At 38.6% G+C, this 24,081-nt stretch overlaps 1 protein-coding gene across 1 annotated transcript in view; it reads right to left on the bottom strand.

The window, feature by feature from the left end:
- The window catches only part of LOC145492781 (kalirin-like), a 50,078-nt gene that overhangs the window by 14,989 nt on the left and 11,008 nt on the right, over positions 1-24,081 (bottom strand). The window contains exons 7-20 of the mRNA XM_081472166.1: positions 22,666-23,055; positions 21,929-22,048; positions 21,122-21,313; positions 20,686-20,945; positions 19,963-20,087; positions 19,305-19,435; positions 18,270-18,659; positions 15,743-15,886; positions 15,268-15,552; positions 14,610-14,702; positions 13,551-13,629; positions 12,363-12,380; positions 1,304-1,421; positions 657-810 (exon numbers count right to left, since the gene is read on the bottom strand). Of these exons, the coding sequence (XP_081328292.1) occupies positions 657-810; positions 1,304-1,421; positions 12,363-12,380; positions 13,551-13,629; positions 14,610-14,702; positions 15,268-15,552; positions 15,743-15,886; positions 18,270-18,659; positions 19,305-19,435; positions 19,963-20,087; positions 20,686-20,945; positions 21,122-21,313; positions 21,929-22,048; positions 22,666-23,055 (2,499 nt within the window). The remainder of the gene's footprint in view (positions 1-656; positions 811-1,303; positions 1,422-12,362; positions 12,381-13,550; positions 13,630-14,609; positions 14,703-15,267; positions 15,553-15,742; positions 15,887-18,269; positions 18,660-19,304; positions 19,436-19,962; positions 20,088-20,685; positions 20,946-21,121; positions 21,314-21,928; positions 22,049-22,665; positions 23,056-24,081) is intronic.

Here is a 24,081-nt window from a genome sequence, read left to right as displayed (position 1 = left end):
AGGCATGGGTTGGGGGGGGGGGGGTGGAGCAATATGGTTGGGCCCCACCCAGAAGGGACACCTTCTTCTGCAGGTTTCAAAAAGGGTAGGGATTTCACAAGTTGAGGGATATAAAAGGGTAGGGAAATCTGGTATTTAGGTACTTAAAAGGAGCTTAAATTAAAATATTTTGAACAGACGCACCTTGAGGCTGTATCATTTAATTTATTAAGCACTACATCATTAACTTCATTTTAAGGCTTTAGAAAAGGGATGCAGTGTTCTTAAGTTGGTATGTGAAAGGAGTGCCTTTTTCAATAAAAAAGTACATACATACCTACATACATACATACTTTATTGGAACTCCCTTTAACAGGGCTTTTCAGTCACAATAAACTAACTATTAATTACGTGAAAGGGGTGCAGAACTTTTTCTGTCAAAATGGTATTCAAAAAGGTAAAGGGTTGGACCTCAGGCAGAGCCTCCCTGTATAAAATTTTGTAGAGTGCCCCCCTCCCCCTGCCCCATTGCCCCAGATCAAGGGCGCGCTGACACAATGCTGGAGGATAACCTCTGATGGACTAACATAACATTTGCAGGGCAAAGCATAACTTCTCATCGTTTCATACTGTATAAGCGTGAATTAAGTTGAGTAGAATGTACACTGTGTCCTTACCACAGGCTGTGTGTACTGTGTATTGTATTCAGACTGCTCTGGTTCATTGGTCGGTGACTCGTCACTAATATCTGAATCAAATTCCTCTGTGTCAAAACCATCATCTTCATCATCATCATCATTGGTGTTACTCCTCTCTAGTATGTCTGAACATCTGAACATTATTGATGAAAAACAAAATTGTTATTTCTATATCATGCAGAGGAAAGAAGAGTGCAGGTTGTGAACAAATAATCATATAGTATTGCCCATACTCTGATCTCTACCAGTTTCTCAGCTCCTCAGTGGTGGGTCAAGATAGGTACCACCAATAATCACCGTGTGATCCCCCACTACTACCACTGACAAAGCTGGTCCCCTCTGGGGGGGTCTATGGCATCCTCCCCTGGATAATTTTTAAAACTGAGGTCCCAGAAATGGGATTTCCTACATTCTGAGGCCAAGTCAGCGTGTTAATGATATGTCATCTTTTTTTTTAATTTTGGGGGTTCCACTATTCTTTGACAAAGTTCTTTGACTAAGAATTAGATAGTGAATTGCTGCTTAACAAATGGTCCCCATTACATCACTAGATTGAGACTATAGCATTGATGTTGTAAGTGGAGCAAAAATAAAGATCAGTAATCTTGAAGACTGTTTGCTATTACCTCTTGTTAGTAGCTGCAAAAGTAGATGCAATTGACAATGTAGAATGACTTCTTGATTTTAGTTGTGTTTCTGTAGAAATAGTTGCTGACGACAGAGCTGAGGTTGATTTCCAACGATCTAAAAGAGTACACAGAATTAAGTATTATCTGGGGTTATTCAACTGTTGTCACATACCTGGTATGTAAATAATTGAAGGGGTGAGTGCAAAACCATGCTAAGTGACGATTTGGGTGAAAAAAAAAATTTTCGCGAAAGGGCTTGAATTTTTGCATGCGGTCTTCAATGTAATAGAAAAACGTGGTCCTGTATTTTTGTCGCTGGTTTTTGCTTCGTTCATAAAGACGCCGCTAGGAAAACCGAGTGGTTTTTCTGCATACGCAATATCTCGAAAACGAAGCGAAGCTTAGCGGAAAAACTACGGGACATTGTTAAACATACCTAAACAAAACTGTATGGGAAATTTGGAGCGTTTTCGACAAAGTTCACTTTTGATTAAAATACCTAGCGCCCTTTTCCCGCCGAGGTCTTCAAATAAACGAAGCCGGGCCTTTGTTATGATAAACAGAGCCGACCCTTTGTTATAATAGCCAAGCCAAGCCTTTGTTATAAGTCGAAGTCTCGCCTCGGTTTATTATAACAAAGGATCGGCCCGCCGCGACCGCAAGGACTTTGATTTTACTTAGAAACCAGCAAAATGTCAATTTCACGCAACTTATATAAGCTCAAATTTATTGATTTCAGGTCAAAAGTGGTTAAAACGTTGACTCATGTTAACGCGCGACGGCAAGGATGTTGATTTCTCTTAGAGAGCAGCAAAATGTCAATTTCACGCAACGTAAAAGCTCAAAAATGTTGATTTCAGGTCAAAAAAGGTTTAAATGTTGATTTCATGTTAACCCGTGACGGGAAGGTTGTTCATTTCACTTAGAAAACAGCAAAATGTTGATTTCACGCAGCGTATAAGCTCAAAAATGTTGATTTCAGGTCTAAATAGGTCAAAATGCTGATTTCACGTTAACGCGTGACGGCAAGGATGTTGATTTCACTTAGAAAACAGCAAAATGTTAATTTCACGCAGCGTATAAGCTCAAAAATGTTGATTTCAGGTCTAAATAGGTCAAAATGCTGATTTCACGTTAGCGCTTGACGGCAAGGATGTTGATTTCACTTAGAAAACAGAAAAATGTTGATTTCACGCAGCGTATAAGCTCAAAAATGTTGATTTCAGGTCTAAATAGGTAAAAATGTTGATTTCACGTAACGCGTGACGGCAAGGATGTTGATTTCACTTAGAAAACAGCAAAATGTTAATTTCACGCAGCGTATAAGCTCAAAAATGTTGATTTCAGGTCTAAATAGGTCAAAATGCTGATTTCACGTTAGCGCTTGACGGCAAGGATGTTGATTTCACTTAGAAAACAGAAAAATGTTGATTTCACGCAGCGTATAAGCTCAAAAATGTTGATTTCAGGTCTAAATAGGTAAAAATGTTGATTTCACGTAACGCGTGACGGCAAGGATGTTGATTTCACTTAGAAAACAGCAAAATGTTAATTTCACGCAACGTATAAGCTCAAAAATGTTGATTTCAGGTTTAAATAGGTAAAATATGGCGGCCGGAAAATAGTGTTAACATCTGGAACTTACTTTGGTTATCTGGGACAATGACTATCTGCACTGAACAAATAAACATCAAATCAGCACTTTTCCAAATACAGCAACGTCTTAAATGGCTAAAAATCACGAGATAAATACATATTTTTCGACCAACGCGATCGTAGCTTTATGTCACGCACCGCCTAACAGTTTAACAAATTAACCCTTCTGCGCAACGTACGGGTCTCCATACATCTGCATGTCCGCTGATCCCAGAAGTTCAAAACACTACAAATCATGCCGATATGAAATAAAATCAAAGCAACCTGGATCACAGATCTATGTTACAATCGATCGCTACTTGTTGGCCATTATTATCTTTAAATGAAAAAAGCCGAAACAATCTAGTTACCAGTTCGAGAAACGCGAGCAGAACGTGATCGCAATGCATGCCGGGAAGGGTCTTTACACCTCGTGCGCGGGAAAACATGGCGGTCGATACAAGACAAATTTTATAAGTCAAAAACCAGTTCTCGCTTTCCAAACTTTGACACTAGCAACGCTTGGCAAATGGGCCACAACTCACGAGAGGGTATTTTTCTTGGGCAAGAACTGCTCTTGGACTTTGCTGCCTGGCTCGATCTGACTTCGAACGCCGATAACACGATTACGGTATATCAGCTACCTTCGAAGTTTCAGAACACATTTTGATTCTTTAAAACGTGCTGATGACTTACGGGTTTATCGAGGCTTAATGATGCCTCTCAACCACCAGGCAGGCACACAAGGTACTTTAACACAATGCTTAAGATATTAGTTGACAGAGCTCTAATGCGGCACATCTCTTTTTAGTTCGATGGTATTTCGTTTGCCGCTCGATCGATTCACGTGTTGTGCTCACGTCACAATAGCCGATGTAAACAATCTGTTCCCAGATTTCCGCTCTATATATGCTGTGAGATTTGATTTTGACTTCATACACTATAAACAGTCTGCCTGTTTGCTGTTCAACAAATAAACTCCTAAAGACATGGCTAGGAAAAGCCAAGTATTTTTGCGTACGTTATAACTCGAAAACGAAGCAAAAACCAGCGACAAAAATACAGGGCCGCCTTTTTCTATTACATTGAAGACCACATGCAAAAATTCAAGCCCTTTCGCGAAAATTTTTTTTTTCACCCAAATCGTCACTTAGCATGGTTTTGCACTCACCCCTTCAATAAAGCTCTCTGCACGCATTGCAGGCCTATGATGAGGGAGCATTATAAAGCTCTCTGCACGCATTGCAGGCCTATGATGAGGGAGCATTGAAGGGGTGAGTGCAAAACCATGCTAAGTGACGATTTGGGTGAAAAAAAAAATTTTCGCGAAAGGGCTTGAATTTTTGCATGCGGTCTTCAATGTAATAGAAAAACGTGGTCCTGTATTTTTGTCGCTGGTTTTTGCTTCGTTCATAAAGACGCCGCTAGGAAAACCGAGTGGTTTTTCTGCATACGCAATATCTCGAAAACGAAGCGAAGCTTAGCGGAAAAACTACGGGACATTGTTAAACATACCTAAACAAAACTGTATGGGAAATTTGGAGCGTTTTCGACAAAGTTCACTTTTGATTAAAATACCTAGCGCCCTTTTCCCGCCGAGGTCTTCAAATAAACGAAGCCGGGCCTTTGTTATGATAAACAGAGCCGACCCTTTGTTATAATAGCCAAGCCAAGCCTTTGTTATAAGTCGAAGTCTCGCCTCGGTTTATTATAACAAAGGATCGGCCCGCCGCGACCGCAAGGACTTTGATTTTACTTAGAAACCAGCAAAATGTCAATTTCACGCAACTTATATAAGCTCAAATTTATTGATTTCAGGTCAAAAGTGGTTAAAACGTTGACTCATGTTAACGCGCGACGGCAAGGATGTTGATTTCTCTTAGAGAGCAGCAAAATGTCAATTTCACGCAACGTAAAAGCTCAAAAATGTTGATTTCAGGTCAAAAAAGGTTTAAATGTTGATTTCATGTTAACCCGTGACGGGAAGGTTGTTCATTTCACTTAGAAAACAGCAAAATGTTGATTTCACGCAGCGTATAAGCTCAAAAATGTTGATTTCAGGTCTAAATAGGTCAAAATGCTGATTTCACGTTAACGCGTGACGGCAAGGATGTTGATTTCACTTAGAAAACAGCAAAATGTTAATTTCACGCAGCGTATAAGCTCAAAAATGTTGATTTCAGGTCTAAATAGGTCAAAATGCTGATTTCACGTTAGCGCTTGACGGCAAGGATGTTGATTTCACTTAGAAAACAGAAAAATGTTGATTTCACGCAGCGTATAAGCTCAAAAATGTTGATTTCAGGTCTAAATAGGTAAAAATGTTGATTTCACGTAACGCGTGACGGCAAGGATGTTGATTTCACTTAGAAAACAGCAAAATGTTAATTTCACGCAGCGTATAAGCTCAAAAATGTTGATTTCAGGTCTAAATAGGTCAAAATGCTGATTTCACGTTAGCGCTTGACGGCAAGGATGTTGATTTCACTTAGAAAACAGAAAAATGTTGATTTCACGCAGCGTATAAGCTCAAAAATGTTGATTTCAGGTCTAAATAGGTAAAAATGTTGATTTCACGTAACGCGTGACGGCAAGGATGTTGATTTCACTTAGAAAACAGCAAAATGTTAATTTCACGCAACGTATAAGCTCAAAAATGTTGATTTCAGGTTTAAATAGGTAAAATATGGCGGCCGGAAAATAGTGTTAACATCTGGAACTTACTTTGGTTATCTGGGACAATGACTATCTGCACTGAACAAATAAACATCAAATCAGCACTTTTCCAAATACAGCAACGTCTTAAATGGCTAAAAATCACGAGATAAATACATATTTTTCGACCAACGCGATCGTAGCTTTATGTCACGCACCGCCTAACAGTTTAACAAATTAACCCTTCTGCGCAACGTACGGGTCTCCATACATCTGCATGTCCGCTGATCCCAGAAGTTCAAAACACTACAAATCATGCCGATATGAAATAAAATCAAAGCAACCTGGATCACAGATCTATGTTACAATCGATCGCTACTTGTTGGCCATTATTATCTTTAAATGAAAAAAGCCGAAACAATCTAGTTACCAGTTCGAGAAACGCGAGCAGAACGTGATCGCAATGCATGCCGGGAAGGGTCTTTACACCTCGTGCGCGGGAAAACATGGCGGTCGATACAAGACAAATTTTATAAGTCAAAAACCAGTTCTCGCTTTCCAAACTTTGACACTAGCAACGCTTGGCAAATGGGCCACAACTCACGAGAGGGTATTTTTCTTGGGCAAGAACTGCTCTTGGACTTTGCTGCCTGGCTCGATCTGACTTCGAACGCCGATAACACGATTACGGTATATCAGCTACCTTCGAAGTTTCAGAACACATTTTGATTCTTTAAAACGTGCTGATGACTTACGGGTTTATCGAGGCTTAATGATGCCTCTCAACCACCAGGCAGGCACACAAGGTACTTTAACACAATGCTTAAGATATTAGTTGACAGAGCTCTAATGCGGCACATCTCTTTTTAGTTCGATGGTATTTCGTTTGCCGCTCGATCGATTCACGTGTTGTGCTCACGTCACAATAGCCGATGTAAACAATCTGTTCCCAGATTTCCGCTCTATATATGCTGTGAGATTTGATTTTGACTTCATACACTATAAACAGTCTGCCTGTTTGCTGTTCAACAAATAAACTCCTAAAGACATGGCTAGGAAAAGCCAAGTATTTTTGCGTACGTTATAACTCGAAAACGAAGCAAAAACCAGCGACAAAAATACAGGGCCGCCTTTTTCTATTACATTGAAGACCACATGCAAAAATTCAAGCCCTTTCGCGAAAATTTTTTTTTTCACCCAAATCGTCACTTAGCATGGTTTTGCACTCACCCCTTCAATAAAGCTCTCTGCACGCATTGCAGGCCTATGATGAGGGAGCATTATAAAGCTCTCTGCACGCATTGCAGGCCTATGATGAGGGAGCATTGAAGGGGTGAGTGCAAAACCATGCTAAGTGACGATTTGGGTGAAAAAAAAAATTTTCGCGAAAGGGCTTGAATTTTTGCATGCGGTCTTCAATGTAATAGAAAAACGTGGTCCTGTATTTTTGTCGCTGGTTTTTGCTTCGTTCATAAAGACGCCGCTAGGAAAACCGAGTGGTTTTTCTGCATACGCAATATCTCGAAAACGAAGCGAAGCTTAGCGGAAAAACTACGGGACATTGTTAAACATACCTAAACAAAACTGTATGGGAAATTTGGAGCGTTTTCGACAAAGTTCACTTTTGATTAAAATACCTAGCGCCCTTTTCCCGCCGAGGTCTTCAAATAAACGAAGCCGGGCCTTTGTTATGATAAACAGAGCCGACCCTTTGTTATAATAGCCAAGCCAAGCCTTTGTTATAAGTCGAAGTCTCGCCTCGGTTTATTATAACAAAGGATCGGCCCGCCGCGACCGCAAGGACTTTGATTTTACTTAGAAACCAGCAAAATGTCAATTTCACGCAACTTATATAAGCTCAAATTTATTGATTTCAGGTCAAAAGTGGTTAAAACGTTGACTCATGTTAACGCGCGACGGCAAGGATGTTGATTTCTCTTAGAGAGCAGCAAAATGTCAATTTCACGCAACGTAAAAGCTCAAAAATGTTGATTTCAGGTCAAAAAAGGTTTAAATGTTGATTTCATGTTAACCCGTGACGGGAAGGTTGTTCATTTCACTTAGAAAACAGCAAAATGTTGATTTCACGCAGCGTATAAGCTCAAAAATGTTGATTTCAGGTCTAAATAGGTCAAAATGCTGATTTCACGTTAACGCGTGACGGCAAGGATGTTGATTTCACTTAGAAAACAGCAAAATGTTAATTTCACGCAGCGTATAAGCTCAAAAATGTTGATTTCAGGTCTAAATAGGTCAAAATGCTGATTTCACGTTAGCGCTTGACGGCAAGGATGTTGATTTCACTTAGAAAACAGAAAAATGTTGATTTCACGCAGCGTATAAGCTCAAAAATGTTGATTTCAGGTCTAAATAGGTAAAAATGTTGATTTCACGTAACGCGTGACGGCAAGGATGTTGATTTCACTTAGAAAACAGCAAAATGTTAATTTCACGCAGCGTATAAGCTCAAAAATGTTGATTTCAGGTCTAAATAGGTCAAAATGCTGATTTCACGTTAGCGCTTGACGGCAAGGATGTTGATTTCACTTAGAAAACAGAAAAATGTTGATTTCACGCAGCGTATAAGCTCAAAAATGTTGATTTCAGGTCTAAATAGGTAAAAATGTTGATTTCACGTAACGCGTGACGGCAAGGATGTTGATTTCACTTAGAAAACAGCAAAATGTTAATTTCACGCAACGTATAAGCTCAAAAATGTTGATTTCAGGTTTAAATAGGTAAAATATGGCGGCCGGAAAATAGTGTTAACATCTGGAACTTACTTTGGTTATCTGGGACAATGACTATCTGCACTGAACAAATAAACATCAAATCAGCACTTTTCCAAATACAGCAACGTCTTAAATGGCTAAAAATCACGAGATAAATACATATTTTTCGACCAACGCGATCGTAGCTTTATGTCACGCACCGCCTAACAGTTTAACAAATTAACCCTTCTGCGCAACGTACGGGTCTCCATACATCTGCATGTCCGCTGATCCCAGAAGTTCAAAACACTACAAATCATGCCGATATGAAATAAAATCAAAGCAACCTGGATCACAGATCTATGTTACAATCGATCGCTACTTGTTGGCCATTATTATCTTTAAATGAAAAAAGCCGAAACAATCTAGTTACCAGTTCGAGAAACGCGAGCAGAACGTGATCGCAATGCATGCCGGGAAGGGTCTTTACACCTCGTGCGCGGGAAAACATGGCGGTCGATACAAGACAAATTTTATAAGTCAAAAACCAGTTCTCGCTTTCCAAACTTTGACACTAGCAACGCTTGGCAAATGGGCCACAACTCACGAGAGGGTATTTTTCTTGGGCAAGAACTGCTCTTGGACTTTGCTGCCTGGCTCGATCTGACTTCGAACGCCGATAACACGATTACGGTATATCAGCTACCTTCGAAGTTTCAGAACACATTTTGATTCTTTAAAACGTGCTGATGACTTACGGGTTTATCGAGGCTTAATGATGCCTCTCAACCACCAGGCAGGCACACAAGGTACTTTAACACAATGCTTAAGATATTAGTTGACAGAGCTCTAATGCGGCACATCTCTTTTTAGTTCGATGGTATTTCGTTTGCCGCTCGATCGATTCACGTGTTGTGCTCACGTCACAATAGCCGATGTAAACAATCTGTTCCCAGATTTCCGCTCTATATATGCTGTGAGATTTGATTTTGACTTCATACACTATAAACAGTCTGCCTGTTTGCTGTTCAACAAATAAACTCCTAAAGACATGGCTAGGAAAAGCCAAGTATTTTTGCGTACGTTATAACTCGAAAACGAAGCAAAAACCAGCGACAAAAATACAGGGCCGCCTTTTTCTATTACATTGAAGACCACATGCAAAAATTCAAGCCCTTTCGCGAAAATTTTTTTTTTCACCCAAATCGTCACTTAGCATGGTTTTGCACTCACCCCTTCAATAAAGCTCTCTGCACGCATTGCAGGCCTATGATGAGGGAGCATTATAAAGCTCTCTGCACGCATTGCAGGCCTATGATGAGGGAGCATTGAAGGGGTGAGTGCAAAACCATGCTAAGTGACGATTTGGGTGAAAAAAAAAATTTTCGCGAAAGGGCTTGAATTTTTGCATGCGGTCTTCAATGTAATAGAAAAACGTGGTCCTGTATTTTTGTCGCTGGTTTTTGCTTCGTTCATAAAGACGCCGCTAGGAAAACCGAGTGGTTTTTCTGCATACGCAATATCTCGAAAACGAAGCGAAGCTTAGCGGAAAAACTACGGGACATTGTTAAACATACCTAAACAAAACTGTATGGGAAATTTGGAGCGTTTTCGACAAAGTTCACTTTTGATTAAAATACCTAGCGCCCTTTTCCCGCCGAGGTCTTCAAATAAACGAAGCCGGGCCTTTGTTATGATAAACAGAGCCGACCCTTTGTTATAATAGCCAAGCCAAGCCTTTGTTATAAGTCGAAGTCTCGCCTCGGTTTATTATAACAAAGGATCGGCCCGCCGCGACCGCAAGGACTTTGATTTTACTTAGAAACCAGCAAAATGTCAATTTCACGCAACTTATATAAGCTCAAATTTATTGATTTCAGGTCAAAAGTGGTTAAAACGTTGACTCATGTTAACGCGCGACGGCAAGGATGTTGATTTCTCTTAGAGAGCAGCAAAATGTCAATTTCACGCAACGTAAAAGCTCAAAAATGTTGATTTCAGGTCAAAAAAGGTTTAAATGTTGATTTCATGTTAACCCGTGACGGGAAGGTTGTTCATTTCACTTAGAAAACAGCAAAATGTTGATTTCACGCAGCGTATAAGCTCAAAAATGTTGATTTCAGGTCTAAATAGGTCAAAATGCTGATTTCACGTTAACGCGTGACGGCAAGGATGTTGATTTCACTTAGAAAACAGCAAAATGTTAATTTCACGCAGCGTATAAGCTCAAAAATGTTGATTTCAGGTCTAAATAGGTCAAAATGCTGATTTCACGTTAGCGCTTGACGGCAAGGATGTTGATTTCACTTAGAAAACAGAAAAATGTTGATTTCACGCAGCGTATAAGCTCAAAAATGTTGATTTCAGGTCTAAATAGGTAAAAATGTTGATTTCACGTAACGCGTGACGGCAAGGATGTTGATTTCACTTAGAAAACAGCAAAATGTTAATTTCACGCAGCGTATAAGCTCAAAAATGTTGATTTCAGGTCTAAATAGGTCAAAATGCTGATTTCACGTTAGCGCTTGACGGCAAGGATGTTGATTTCACTTAGAAAACAGAAAAATGTTGATTTCACGCAGCGTATAAGCTCAAAAATGTTGATTTCAGGTCTAAATAGGTAAAAATGTTGATTTCACGTAACGCGTGACGGCAAGGATGTTGATTTCACTTAGAAAACAGCAAAATGTTAATTTCACGCAACGTATAAGCTCAAAAATGTTGATTTCAGGTTTAAATAGGTAAAATATGGCGGCCGGAAAATAGTGTTAACATCTGGAACTTACTTTGGTTATCTGGGACAATGACTATCTGCACTGAACAAATAAACATCAAATCAGCACTTTTCCAAATACAGCAACGTCTTAAATGGCTAAAAATCACGAGATAAATACATATTTTTCGACCAACGCGATCGTAGCTTTATGTCACGCACCGCCTAACAGTTTAACAAATTAACCCTTCTGCGCAACGTACGGGTCTCCATACATCTGCATGTCCGCTGATCCCAGAAGTTCAAAACACTACAAATCATGCCGATATGAAATAAAATCAAAGCAACCTGGATCACAGATCTATGTTACAATCGATCGCTACTTGTTGGCCATTATTATCTTTAAATGAAAAAAGCCGAAACAATCTAGTTACCAGTTCGAGAAACGCGAGCAGAACGTGATCGCAATGCATGCCGGGAAGGGTCTTTACACCTCGTGCGCGGGAAAACATGGCGGTCGATACAAGACAAATTTTATAAGTCAAAAACCAGTTCTCGCTTTCCAAACTTTGACACTAGCAACGCTTGGCAAATGGGCCACAACTCACGAGAGGGTATTTTTCTTGGGCAAGAACTGCTCTTGGACTTTGCTGCCTGGCTCGATCTGACTTCGAACGCCGATAACACGATTACGGTATATCAGCTACCTTCGAAGTTTCAGAACACATTTTGATTCTTTAAAACGTGCTGATGACTTACGGGTTTATCGAGGCTTAATGATGCCTCTCAACCACCAGGCAGGCACACAAGGTACTTTAACACAATGCTTAAGATATTAGTTGACAGAGCTCTAATGCGGCACATCTCTTTTTAGTTCGATGGTATTTCGTTTGCCGCTCGATCGATTCACGTGTTGTGCTCACGTCACAATAGCCGATGTAAACAATCTGTTCCCAGATTTCCGCTCTATATATGCTGTGAGATTTGATTTTGACTTCATACACTATAAACAGTCTGCCTGTTTGCTGTTCAACAAATAAACTCCTAAAGACATGGCTAGGAAAAGCCAAGTATTTTTGCGTACGTTATAACTCGAAAACGAAGCAAAAACCAGCGACAAAAATACAGGGCCGCCTTTTTCTATTACATTGAAGACCACATGCAAAAATTCAAGCCCTTTCGCGAAAATTTTTTTTTTCACCCAAATCGTCACTTAGCATGGTTTTGCACTCACCCCTTCAATTATTAATCTTTCTTGTTACCAAACAAATACGCAAAATTATTGGAGGAAAGCTAGATAAAAGGTGTGTGATCTGACACTGACAAAAGATAAGATACGTACCATGAATCCCAAATTGTTCTGAAAGATGAAAAAAAAAAATTATTCAATACTTAACTTCACACAAACAAGACAACTAATAAAAATTCACTAAAACAAGAAAAGTGAAAATCTAAGCACCACCCAAGGCATTAGTGGTAAAATTCCCAGTCATTCTACTTTACTCCAACTGTACTAAAGAGCCTTTAATAAGCTCAGTCTGGATAATAACCTTTTGAATGAAGAAACATTACTAAACAAGAAGATCTTTTAGATCTTATAACCGCGCTTTTAAAACGTAACTGTTTTGTTAACACTACAGTCACAACGCAGTGTACATTCCAAAGCAGTCCTTGATGATTCATTGATTACTGTTAACACATCACTTGATCAACACAAAATGTGTTATTGCACCATCAGTCTTAGTGTTCGTGAAATCTATGATGATGTAATGGTCTTAATCTGGAAGTTCGCTCGGGATATGCCCATGAATGATACAAAAGGAGACGAGTGTCACGCTATTAATAACAATTTCAATAAACAGCTTTCTTCCTGAAAAGTCAAAATTTAATTTGTTTGTGCTTTGAAGTAGTCATGCGAGTCACACAATCCGAGGGTTTATGCTTTTTACCTCGGCAAATATTTAATTTTTCTTCAAATCTCTAACTTGTTGTGATGAAACAACCAAAGAATTCACTTCATTTGCCGAGACCCACAAGAAATACTCGCAAAATTGCAAATAAATTAATGACTGTCGCTTCTGGCAAAATAAACTTGCAAAGTAAACACGATCTTATTTGTCATGTAGTGAAAATAAAAGCTGCAACATCAATGCATTCCATGGCTGACATAATATCTTTTTAGTGTATTTATTATTCCCTTCGAATCCAACACCTCGATAAAGCCAAAAGGAAATATATTTAAACATATTTTTATACAATTATTTTAATATCCATAACATTGTCCGTGTATTAATGTTTAAACTGCTTTTGGCGAATAAACATAACAGGTTGCGTAATTCAAAATTTGGCCGAGAGGAAGTTTGGGTCTGGTCACCAACAAAACAAAAAAAAATGAATAAATAAATAAATAAATAAATAAATAAACAACGTGTAGAACACGAACTGCGCTCGGCCCATGGTCACACTGTTAAAAAAGAAGGAATGAAACACAAAAAAGCCTATATCAATAACTGAGAAGTTCTCACATTACCTTTCACTTGATTGAATTGGGACTGCAGAAGATTTGTAATTTCCTTTGCCCAACGTTTCTTTACTTCCATAGATGGAGGCTGAAAGATGAAATACATAGAGCAATTTTGTAACTAAAAATGTCAACTTGAAGATTACCAATTTTTCAATGTTCTTTATTTTTTAAAAGCAGGATACCCCTGAGACAAAGATTTTAATCAGACACCCCGGCATTTCCGGACTGAAAGAGAACTTAAATTGACACAAAAACAAAAATAAGACATGCCATGGGTAACCTTTGAAGTTGCCGAAGCCAGAAAAGCCAGCTATAGGCTTGTTAATAAGTCAGCTTTGTGTTTTCTAAGCTGGATACATCCCTGGACAGCACAGGGTAGTAAAACTATACACCACTCCCACTTGAATTCAAAGACATGATAGATTTCAGTATTGGGATGTAGACTGTGTTACATAATGATCTGTTTGGCAAGTTGAAAGCTCTCATAAACGACCAACTTCTAGCTCTTCAGTTACTGGTCACCATCCAGATTTCAATCTTGCAAGCAATCAGTTCAAGATATGACTGGTTTTTTTAAATCCTAAAAGGTCACTTAGGTAAGGTTAAAGGCAAAGTGGCTCATCAGGCCAGAACTTATCCTGGTTTCTGTTGCATGAAGCGACTAGGAGTATTTCTACTCCTCCCTGGATGGGATGCTAGTCCATCGCAGGGTTATCCCCCAGCATTAAATTTGCCGGTACCCATTTATACACCTGGGTGGAGAGAGGAACTGTGAGAGTAATTAAAAGTGTTGTGCCCAAGAACACAACACAATGTCCCTGGCCATGGCTCAAACCTGGACTGCTCACTTTGGAGTCGAGTGCACTAACCATGAGGCCACCACACCCCCCACAAAAAAAGGTTGCTTGAGTGAGATTCAATTGGATAGAAATAATCAAAAGATGACAGACCCATTCTCCTAACCTTTGGAATCCCCAAAATATAGCCTTTAGCTATAGATTAGCATCATTAGAATAGACGAGCTAGTTAATTTAAGTATGTGGCATGGAAGAGATATTTACTCACTTGCATGACAAATACTTCTGATCTTCCATTCAGCCACAGCTCAAATTTTTCAGGTGCAGCTGGCAGTGTTTCAGTGAATCCCACATCACATGTCTAAACAGTTGAAAAATAATAAATATCTGACTCAGCATAATAATAATATTAATATTAGGACATAAATATGACCAAACGTGAGGTCAAGATGGCTGGAATTGGCCAAGTTGTTTTTATGGCATGTTTCATAAGCATGCAAAAAGGAACAAGGCTAATATCCAGCCATCTTGACTGAGCAAGCTGAAAGAGTCAATAAAGGAATTATAATACAGGACAAAGAACACCAAAAAAATAAATGATCTTTGCACTTGGGAAACAGCACGTAATCCCAAGAGGGCAAGAGGGCAAGAGGGCACCATCTTGACCTCAGGTAGCCAATCACTGCCCAGGATTTGGTTCAACTAGCCCACTATAGAGGTACTATAATATTGGTCTTGAATGCCTGTACATGTAGGTACTCACTGGGTGATAATATCAAGGGAATGAATGGTGAAATTTCACTTATGAACATGGTAAGTATGCTGAGAACCCTGACGCCAATATCACTGGAGGATTGATTTAGACAACAAATTAGTGTCACAAGCAGGTTGCAAGTCACATTTGAATACATCTATGCAAAAATTACCTTAACATCCTTCTTGTACTGATAAACAACGGCATCTTTGCTAGTTTCTTGAACATCAATCTTCTTGCTAAAGATAATCATCTTTTCATACAAAAACACTTGTTGCTGCTTTCCTGCTTTCAATGGCAATATACTTAAGGTTTTGTTTCTCTCCCAAACCATGAAGTAATCTTGAAGAAGCAACTTTCCCTGTTCAGCAAGGTTACCAGGAAAACCTCTAATCCCACAAGAGTGCATTACATCATTCACATGGCGTAAAACTCCTTCCATGGTTTCAAGAGCTTTCTGTGAAAAAAAAGCAAGTTTACACTATTTTAAGAGCCAAAGAATGATTTCAACAGTTGGACCCACACAGCCAGAGTTTGGCACCATTTCCATAACTTGAAGTACACACACATGAATCCAAGACTTTTAGATATAACCATCCATGGCTGTAGTAATGTTTAATACTACTGACTGAAAGTCCAAAAAGTACCTCTAAGTCATCATATGCAGTGCTGTTTCTTAGTGTCAGTTTCATCATCTCTCTCAGCAGCAGTTGGTATTTTGTGATTCTCTGCACTGGTTTAAGAAGAAATGCACTTAAAGGCAATAGATGACCCAAGTGTTCTTGACACTCCTAAAAGAATAAACATTTACATTGCACTGGTTAAGAATCACACAATACAGTTTTATTAATCAATTTTGTATAAAAGAGGATGGAAATTAGAGTAAGTAAAACAAACAAATAACATTTTAAGGAAAACGACCACTTTTTTAAGTTTAAAAGACATGTTTCGACAGAACTTCTGTCATCTTCAGTTGAATGAATGATTACAAAGCAAGTTGAATAATAAGTAGGCAAAAATGCTAATTAAGACAAAATTAATAGTAACAACAACGTGAAAAGGTGTAAATTAAAAGGATAATTTTAGATTTACATGGTGTAATTGCTGATTGAGGCAAGGTAGTTCTTTTTGAATATGGATAGCCTCCTTTATCTTGAGTTGAAAGCTGGTAGTGGCGTGATCTAAAATATGAAAGCAGTCTATTGAACACAATGAGCGACAACGTTCAGAATTCTGAAGATGTTTGAAGATGTGAGAGGCCCTATCAACGGCTAAGTGCTCACGTACACATGTGGAAAAATGTCGGGAGGTTTCGCCGACATAACAGGCATTACAGCCCACACATGTAAACTTATAAACTACACGTGAACGAAGCCCGCCAGGGATCAGGTCTTTCACAACAAAAAGGTTACCTATCTTAAAGGAAGAAAAAACTAATTTGAAGTTTAAATCATTACAATAGCGCTTGATTAAGTGTCGAATCTTCTTCTGAGTGATGACAGAAAAATGGCCTATGTACGGCAGCTTAAAGTAAAACATGGGCGAGGTGGTAAGGGGGTAGCCCCGGGGACAATGATTGCTATGGGCCCCAGTGATGTAACGGTTAACCACTTTTTCAATTAAATGGGCAGGGAAAAGGTTCTTTTTGAGAATTTCAGTAAGCTTGGTTATATCCGCGTGTAACCCCAACCAAGTGTTGTTGATCTTGTAGGCCCTGTCAACAAGAGTCCTAATGAGACCTACTTTGTATGCGTACGAGGTGAAGCTAAAATAATTAGTTAATAACCCAGTAAAGGTTTTCTTACGGTAAACCCTAGTTAGGAAGGAATTAGTGTCACTATTATCAATAAGAACATCTAGAAAGGGTAATTTGCGATTAAGTTCTTTTTCCATAGTAAACCTTATGTTGGGGTGCCTAGAGTTAATGTAGTCAAAAAATATAACAGCATCGTGCTCCGAGTGAAATAAACAAAAAGTGTCATCAACATACCTACGATAAAATAAAATTTTAGAGCATTGAAAATTTTCCAACCATAGTTTTTCATGATGTCCCATAAAAAGATTGGCTAATACAGGAGCAAGGGGAGACCCCATGGCCACACTGTCAATTTGGTCATAGAAAGAACCGTTAAATAAGAAATGGGTCTGGGTGGTGGCTAGAGTGAAAAGGCTTCTAAGTTCAGGTTTACTTAACTTAAGGTCAGGATTGCCCTCGGAAATGTAATTGACCGCCAGGTCAATACATTCCTCAAGAGGTATGTTAGTAAAGAGACTTTCCACATCGAAGGAAACCATAAATTTACCAAACATAGATAAAGATTGAATGTCCTGTACAAAAGTAAAAGTGTCTGTAGCACAGTGTTCAGTTGGGATGTGCGGCGCCAAAAGAACAACTGAACACTGAACACTGAACACAATAGACTGCTTTCATATTTTAGATCACACCACTACCAGCTTTCAACTCAAGATAAAGGAGGCTATCCATATTCAAAAAGAACTACCTTGCCTCAATCAGCAATTACACCATGTAAATCTAAAATTATCCGTTTAATTTACACCTTTTCATGTTCTGTTGTTACTATTTGTCTTAATTAGCATTTTTGCCTACTTATTATTCAACTTGCTTTGTAATCATTCATTCAACTGAAGATGACAGAGGTTCTGTTGAAACATGTCTTTTAAACTTAAAAAAGTGGTCGTTTTCCTTAAAATCTTTACATGTCTGCTGCTATCTAGACCTTTTGGAAACAAATAACAATAATTAAAACCTTAAAAAATGTTGGATCCGACCTAAAAATGCTACAAAAGTATTAAAGTATCAAAAAAAAAGTAAAAGTATTAAAAAAAATTAAATAATAATTACAATTAACATAATTAGGAAAGGAGTGGCATCACAATGTACGTTTGACGTAGCATGAAGGAATTTGGAGTGTTGTTAGATGTACTCCCATGAATGGGATGCTTGCCCATCAGAGGTTAGTACTCCCTGGCATTAAATTGCAATCGTGACAGTTCACCGCAACCCATCTATACTCCAGGAAAGAGAGATGCCCTGTGAGACTGACGTGTCTTGCCTTAGCCACAGGTCCAACCTAGGCCTGGACCTCTCGATCTAGAATCAAACATATTTGACCACCACACCTTCAAGAACCTTCCACATTAAGTGTATGTTACCTTGAAGAAAGGCAAATTAATGTAGTCCATTCTTAGAGCCTCAGAACTTGGTTTGTTCTTACAATATGTTGCATACATTTCAAATTCATTGCTCTTCATGATGAATGCAGCACCCACAAGAGAAGGCTGATCTTGGCATGCTTCAAGCTCAAGTAAAAAGTCACTGCTGTGAAATTCATAAATCTGTTCAATGTTTCCAAATATTATGTTTTTCTTCCCACGTAAATCAGCCGGTATCTTGCTTCCAGCTCGCGCAAATTCCTTAACGTATCCATTGACAATGCATTCTAAGTCATTGACATAGTCTTTTTCTGTTTGAATCAATTCTCTCATGACTTGTATCCGCTTCCTGCCAGCTTCTGGGCTGTCAGTACCATCCACAATGTCTCTCTAATAAATAATGAAAAACTGTCTTGTAAATGAATGACAGCTGAAAAAAGGCAAAAAAGAAAGGGAGGTGTGTGTGTGGAGAGAAGGGAGGTAAGGAGGTGGGTGGTCTTGAAAGAGGGAAGGAGGAAGGGAGATGGGTGCTTTCGAGAGAAGGAAGGAGGGAGGGAGGTGGTGGTCTTGAGAGAAAGAAGGAGGGAGGGAGGTGGGTGGTCTTGAGAGAAGGGATGGAGGGATGGAGGTGTGTGGTCCTGAGAGAAGGGATGGAGGGATGGAGGTGGTGGTCTTGAGAGAAAGAAGGAGGGAGGGAGGTGGGTGGTCTTGAGAGAAGGGATGGAGGGATGGAGGTGTGTGGTCCTGAGAGAAGGAAGGAGGGAGGGAGGTGGTGGTCTTGAGAGAAAGAAGGAGGGAGGGAGGTGGGTGGTCTTGAGAGAAGGGATGGAGGGATGGAGGTGTGTGGTCCTGAGAGAAGAAAGGGTGAGAAGAAAGAAGGTAAGGAGGGGTGGGAAACGTTTGCATCTAAGCATGAATATTCCACAAGAAAACATGATTTGAATAAGTATCAAATTCTGCATGATTCATGATCTAACATTACACGTCCGGTTTACCATGCATTAAGATAAATTCATCTGCTTTGGGTAAACCCACCTGCATACTAGGCTCAGAAACTGATGAACAGACACCTCCTTGTGGCTGAAGACTGTCAGTCAACACAATGGACACTGGCCGCTTGGTTGATTCAGGAGTAGTTGACTTCTTACGTTCCCGGCGGAACTGAACTGTAAAAAGGGAACCATGATGTAAATATGGATGCTTATGTTTATGTTAACTCATGATTGGAACCCATATTTGTAAACTGGGTAACATAAAGGAATTAATCGGAAAATTATGCATAATTCTACATGTACTAATCTTAATTACCTCCTTGGAAAGAATCAGGTTTCTCCTTTTACACCTTGAATAACTTTTCCTCAATAGACCAATTTCGATGTATTAAAATTCAGCCTAACACAATAGACTTCAGCACGAGGCTCTGGGGAATGAACCCCACAAACTCTGTAGTTATTACGCAGAGCCTTGTACTGAGGTCTATTGCTTTAGGCTGAATTTTAATTATTTTTAATATTGTTATGATTGTACTATTTCTTTCTTTTTCTAAAATTTTAATTTTTGAGGGCCATTAGGTTATCAGTTTTAATACTGTCAAATGTTACCCTCGTAAAATAAAGTCTTACCTACCTACCTACCTAACGAAATTGGTCTATTCACAATTTTGAAAATTATATTTTGTACCAGGCACACTGACCTGGGCTCTTGAGAGTAGTACTTGGTTTACGTTTGGAATCTTTTTGATCTTCGGGATTGGAAGCCTGATTAGCAGGTATTGCTGATACAGGCTGTACTGGACGCTTCACAACAAGTTTCTTCAGGCTAACAAATGCAGAAAGAGACACATTTATTTAGCACTTTTATGAGTTCCCAAGCCTCATCTAAAATTTTACATTTTGGATACAATCATTTACTGTATATCATGTAATACATAATAATATCATCTCATAGAAGAATAGAGATCAAGATTCTCTCTAGATTACTCCAAATGTTAGAGTTTACATGCACTGTAAGTAATATCATCACAGCAGTGTTTTGCCCTTCTTCCTAAAAGCTCCCCCTCCCCCAAATAAAATGCCTGGGTTGTCATTTCGAAATAAGCGCCCTTATTCCACTGCATAAGCCCTGTATTGAGTTTGTTTTAGTTTTAGTTTGAAATTGATTTGAAATTGATCAATAATTTACAGCAAACTGAATCCATGAATATTTTTTTATTTATAATAACCAATTTCATGCTTTGTAGTTTAGGCACTTCAGAGATGACAAAATGAAAATAACATTTATTAATACGTATCCTGTCTCGAATAAGTACCCTATCTGAGCAACCCAAGTTTAAGCACTGTGTGTGTGGGGCACTAGATGAAATATCTTCTCAAAAATAAAATATCATATGATATTTTATAACACACAATTTACTAACCTGGTTTCACGCTTGGCCATCATATCATTGACCTCACTGATTCTCTTCATGCTGTCTTTGACCTTGCTGATCAGTGTTTTATTACCAAGAGCAGTACTTGTGGGCGTCATTTTCCGAACCTTTACCATGTTCATCCCTTGTGGACTCTTCAGGAAGTTATCAATTTCATCCAGTGCTTTCTCAGCACCTTCCGATGACTGAAATCTGTCTATGGGCTGTAATGCTAAAAGATCTACACCTGTCTTGCACCACTTGTTGACCTACAGAAAAATAACATGAAAATAACTGTTTCAGAAAACACAGATGCCAATTTACAACTCGCAGTTATATTTCCTCTTTGGTAACTCCTACAGTATCAAGCGGTAAAGAGTATATGCTTAACTGCAATATCTTAAATAGACCTGATCAGAAGCTAAATCAAATAACAATGACTTACCATTTCCAGACACTCGTGTATATCCATTGCTTTCTTTAAATCATCTTCTCTCTTTTGTGCCACCTTGTCAAACTTGTCACAGAGCTCCCTTATTTCGTCACATTTCATCTTGATGGAATCCTTTGCTTGTTCATTTGAGTCTATCATTTTCAGTCCCTTGGCAACTAAACCTTTGGCTTTGTCAAGAAGTTCCTGTGGATTTAAAAATTTTAGAAAAAGAATAAATAATATCAATGAAAGAAATATTTATTTAATTAATGACTGTGAAGGGAAAAGACAGGCACTTATCTAAAATAGATCCATGGTATGTCGGACCCAGTCTATATGATGAGCCTTGCAAATTAATGTCACGCTCAGGACTTTACTTATGATATGAGTTCACCATACAAGGAAAAGTTGACCAATATAAAAGCTAATTATTCCAAGCAATAACAATGCACAGTTAGTGTAAAAACTTTAAATTATAACAAAATGCATTCCAGTGGTAACCTATAGTTCTCATCAGTCTCTGTCAAGAAACTTAATATTTCTTAAAATCAACTGTCAGATTAAATTGATTGACAAATCTGTAACTTAACGTATCTCCTCCTCTCTTTTACACTGTTGTGTTCTGTGAACAAAGTCTGTGAATAAAAGGATTTTGATTTGGCTAGCACTAAATAATAATAGTAACCACATGGAACCTTTTGAAAAGTGTTTAAGCTGAGGGAAGATCAGATATGTTATAGTTAAAAAGAGAAGTAGTTTTAATTAATAATAATAAACAACTTTTCTTTTTAACAAGAGTTCCAGGACCTTTCCACTCACCATACTCTTATTTGTAAATTCTTTAAGTTGCTCTAATAGTGATTCTGCATCATCTTTAGAGTCTCCGAGATCTGTCAGAGCAGATAGGTTGCCTAAAGCTGAGAGAAGCAGGCCTGTTGTCTGAAAGATTCAAAAGGAGGAATAACAGGCATCAGTGTGGCAAGACAATTCTCATAAAGTCAACTTAAAACCATTGTAGAATTGTTGTTAGAGCTAAATGTCATCATCATCATTTTCAAATTATCCCCATATACTAGGAAATGAGAAATGGTTTAAAATGAAAACTGTGTTAAAGAATTTTTTCAGCTAATTCATTGAAATGGTTGTATCCTTGAATTTCAATTGGCTAAATTTTGAGCCACTTTTTTGAGGGGGTCTGTGAGCTGTTGTCGTATAATCACCAATAACATGAAATGTGGTATTATCATTGCTAGATGAGTTCTTTATGTCAGAGTTTGCTTATTGAAAGTAGCTGCAATGCAAATTATATTGAATGTTTAATTAAGTATAGTAAGATTATTCTGCCTTACAAGTAGTGTTAAGTGTCACACGATACAATCAGGCCATAGGTCCACATGGGTGAAGAGAGGTAATGTGAGAGTTAAGTGTCTTGCCCAAGAACACAACACAATAAGCTTGGCTAGTACATGAACTTCCTGGATCACTGGATCTGGAGTCTGAGAAAAATTGGACAAATCATGTAAATGCAAAATAGTGATAATGAAAAATGCACAAACCTGGCTCATTTCCCTTTCAAACAGACACACTTTCAAGCCGTACTGAATCTTTGACTTGTGTTCTTTCCAGAACCTGTCAAATTTGTTCTTCATGTCCTCAAGTTGAATCAATACTTGTTTCAATTCTGCAGCATTTGCCTTGATGTCAGGAGTATACCACTCTTCATGGACATCTCTCTGCTTAGGATGAATACAGTCCAACAGAGTAACTCCCGCTTGTCTTGCACTTTCCATGTCTTCTTTGACATCATGCCACATTTCTTCTTGTGTTTCTATAATCTGTTCCATTTCCTGTACAACCGAAGACAGTTTGGTCCGCAAAAAAGTCTGCCGCAGCTCTGCAGTCCTCTCATCAAAGGTTGTTAAGTTCCGTTCAAACCTTTCAATTGCCTGAAAATAAATTAATTAAGTTAGTTGTTAGTAACATTTTTGAGTAAAGTAATAAATGCCACAACTCCTTCTGTAGGTGTACATCTCACATGGAGGGACAATTAGTCATGGTCCCAGTTGCATTCCAACACTAAAATTAAATTACATGTAATTTGGGCTACATTAAACACAAGACAATGTTGCTCTCCAGCAGTCTCCCAATTTGTTGGTGTGAGGGGTGACCAGGGTGTTTGCGCAGGGATTCCTTGTAGTTCACAGCTCTGCGTCAGATGTCAATTCACTCTGCACATTTTTTGCTGCCAGACTATTCTCGAAAAGCTTTTCTCCCAAACCACCCTTCCCTCTTCTCATGGGAAGTATGTTGGTAAGTCTGCTGGTTCAAAATTTCTCTTCCTATCTCTCTTACAATGTTACACTCTCAATGTCTGTTCTGTTCTGATAAAGCTCATAAAGCTCTTACATCAGTGGCTTATACATTCCATGGAATTTAATTACCGTAACAATAATGCTACATTTACATGTATATTCTTGACTCGCTAAACCCTATTGTATTTCAATGCCTAAATTTAGCTTATAATTATTCTTTAATTGTTACCCTTAATCAGTACGTGACAGCTATTGCCAGACAGACTGCTTGATCTGGAGTCAAGACCACTAACCAGGAGGCCACCATAACCCTAAATTGAAACACTCTGTGCCACAATGTGCCACTTGGTGATCATATTACTCCTTATTGTGTAAACTTTGGCCTCATTAAGCTTCCTGACACTGTTAATTATATACCAGCCAACTATTTTATGATCATGCACCTAATTGATAAAAAGTCTTTGAATCTCATCCTGTGTCTAGTATCTGAGCAACGTAATTACGCTGCTCAAAGTGCATCCTTACAAAACCTGAATCCAAAATCCTTTAGAATAAATGTAAGAACATTTTGCTCAATTATAATTGGATGCTATTATAATTGGAATGACATTATTTTGTGTACACGTAATAAACTAGAAAACAATTTAAAAAAGCACACCA

Source organism: Orbicella franksi, chromosome 7, assembly GCF_964199315.1.
Source record: "Orbicella franksi chromosome 7, jaOrbFran1.1, whole genome shotgun sequence".
Lineage (NCBI taxonomy): Eukaryota > Metazoa > Cnidaria > Anthozoa > Scleractinia > Merulinidae > Orbicella > Orbicella franksi.
The sequence above is the reverse complement of the archived record's forward strand: the minus strand, read 5'-3'. Positions and strand labels throughout refer to the sequence as shown.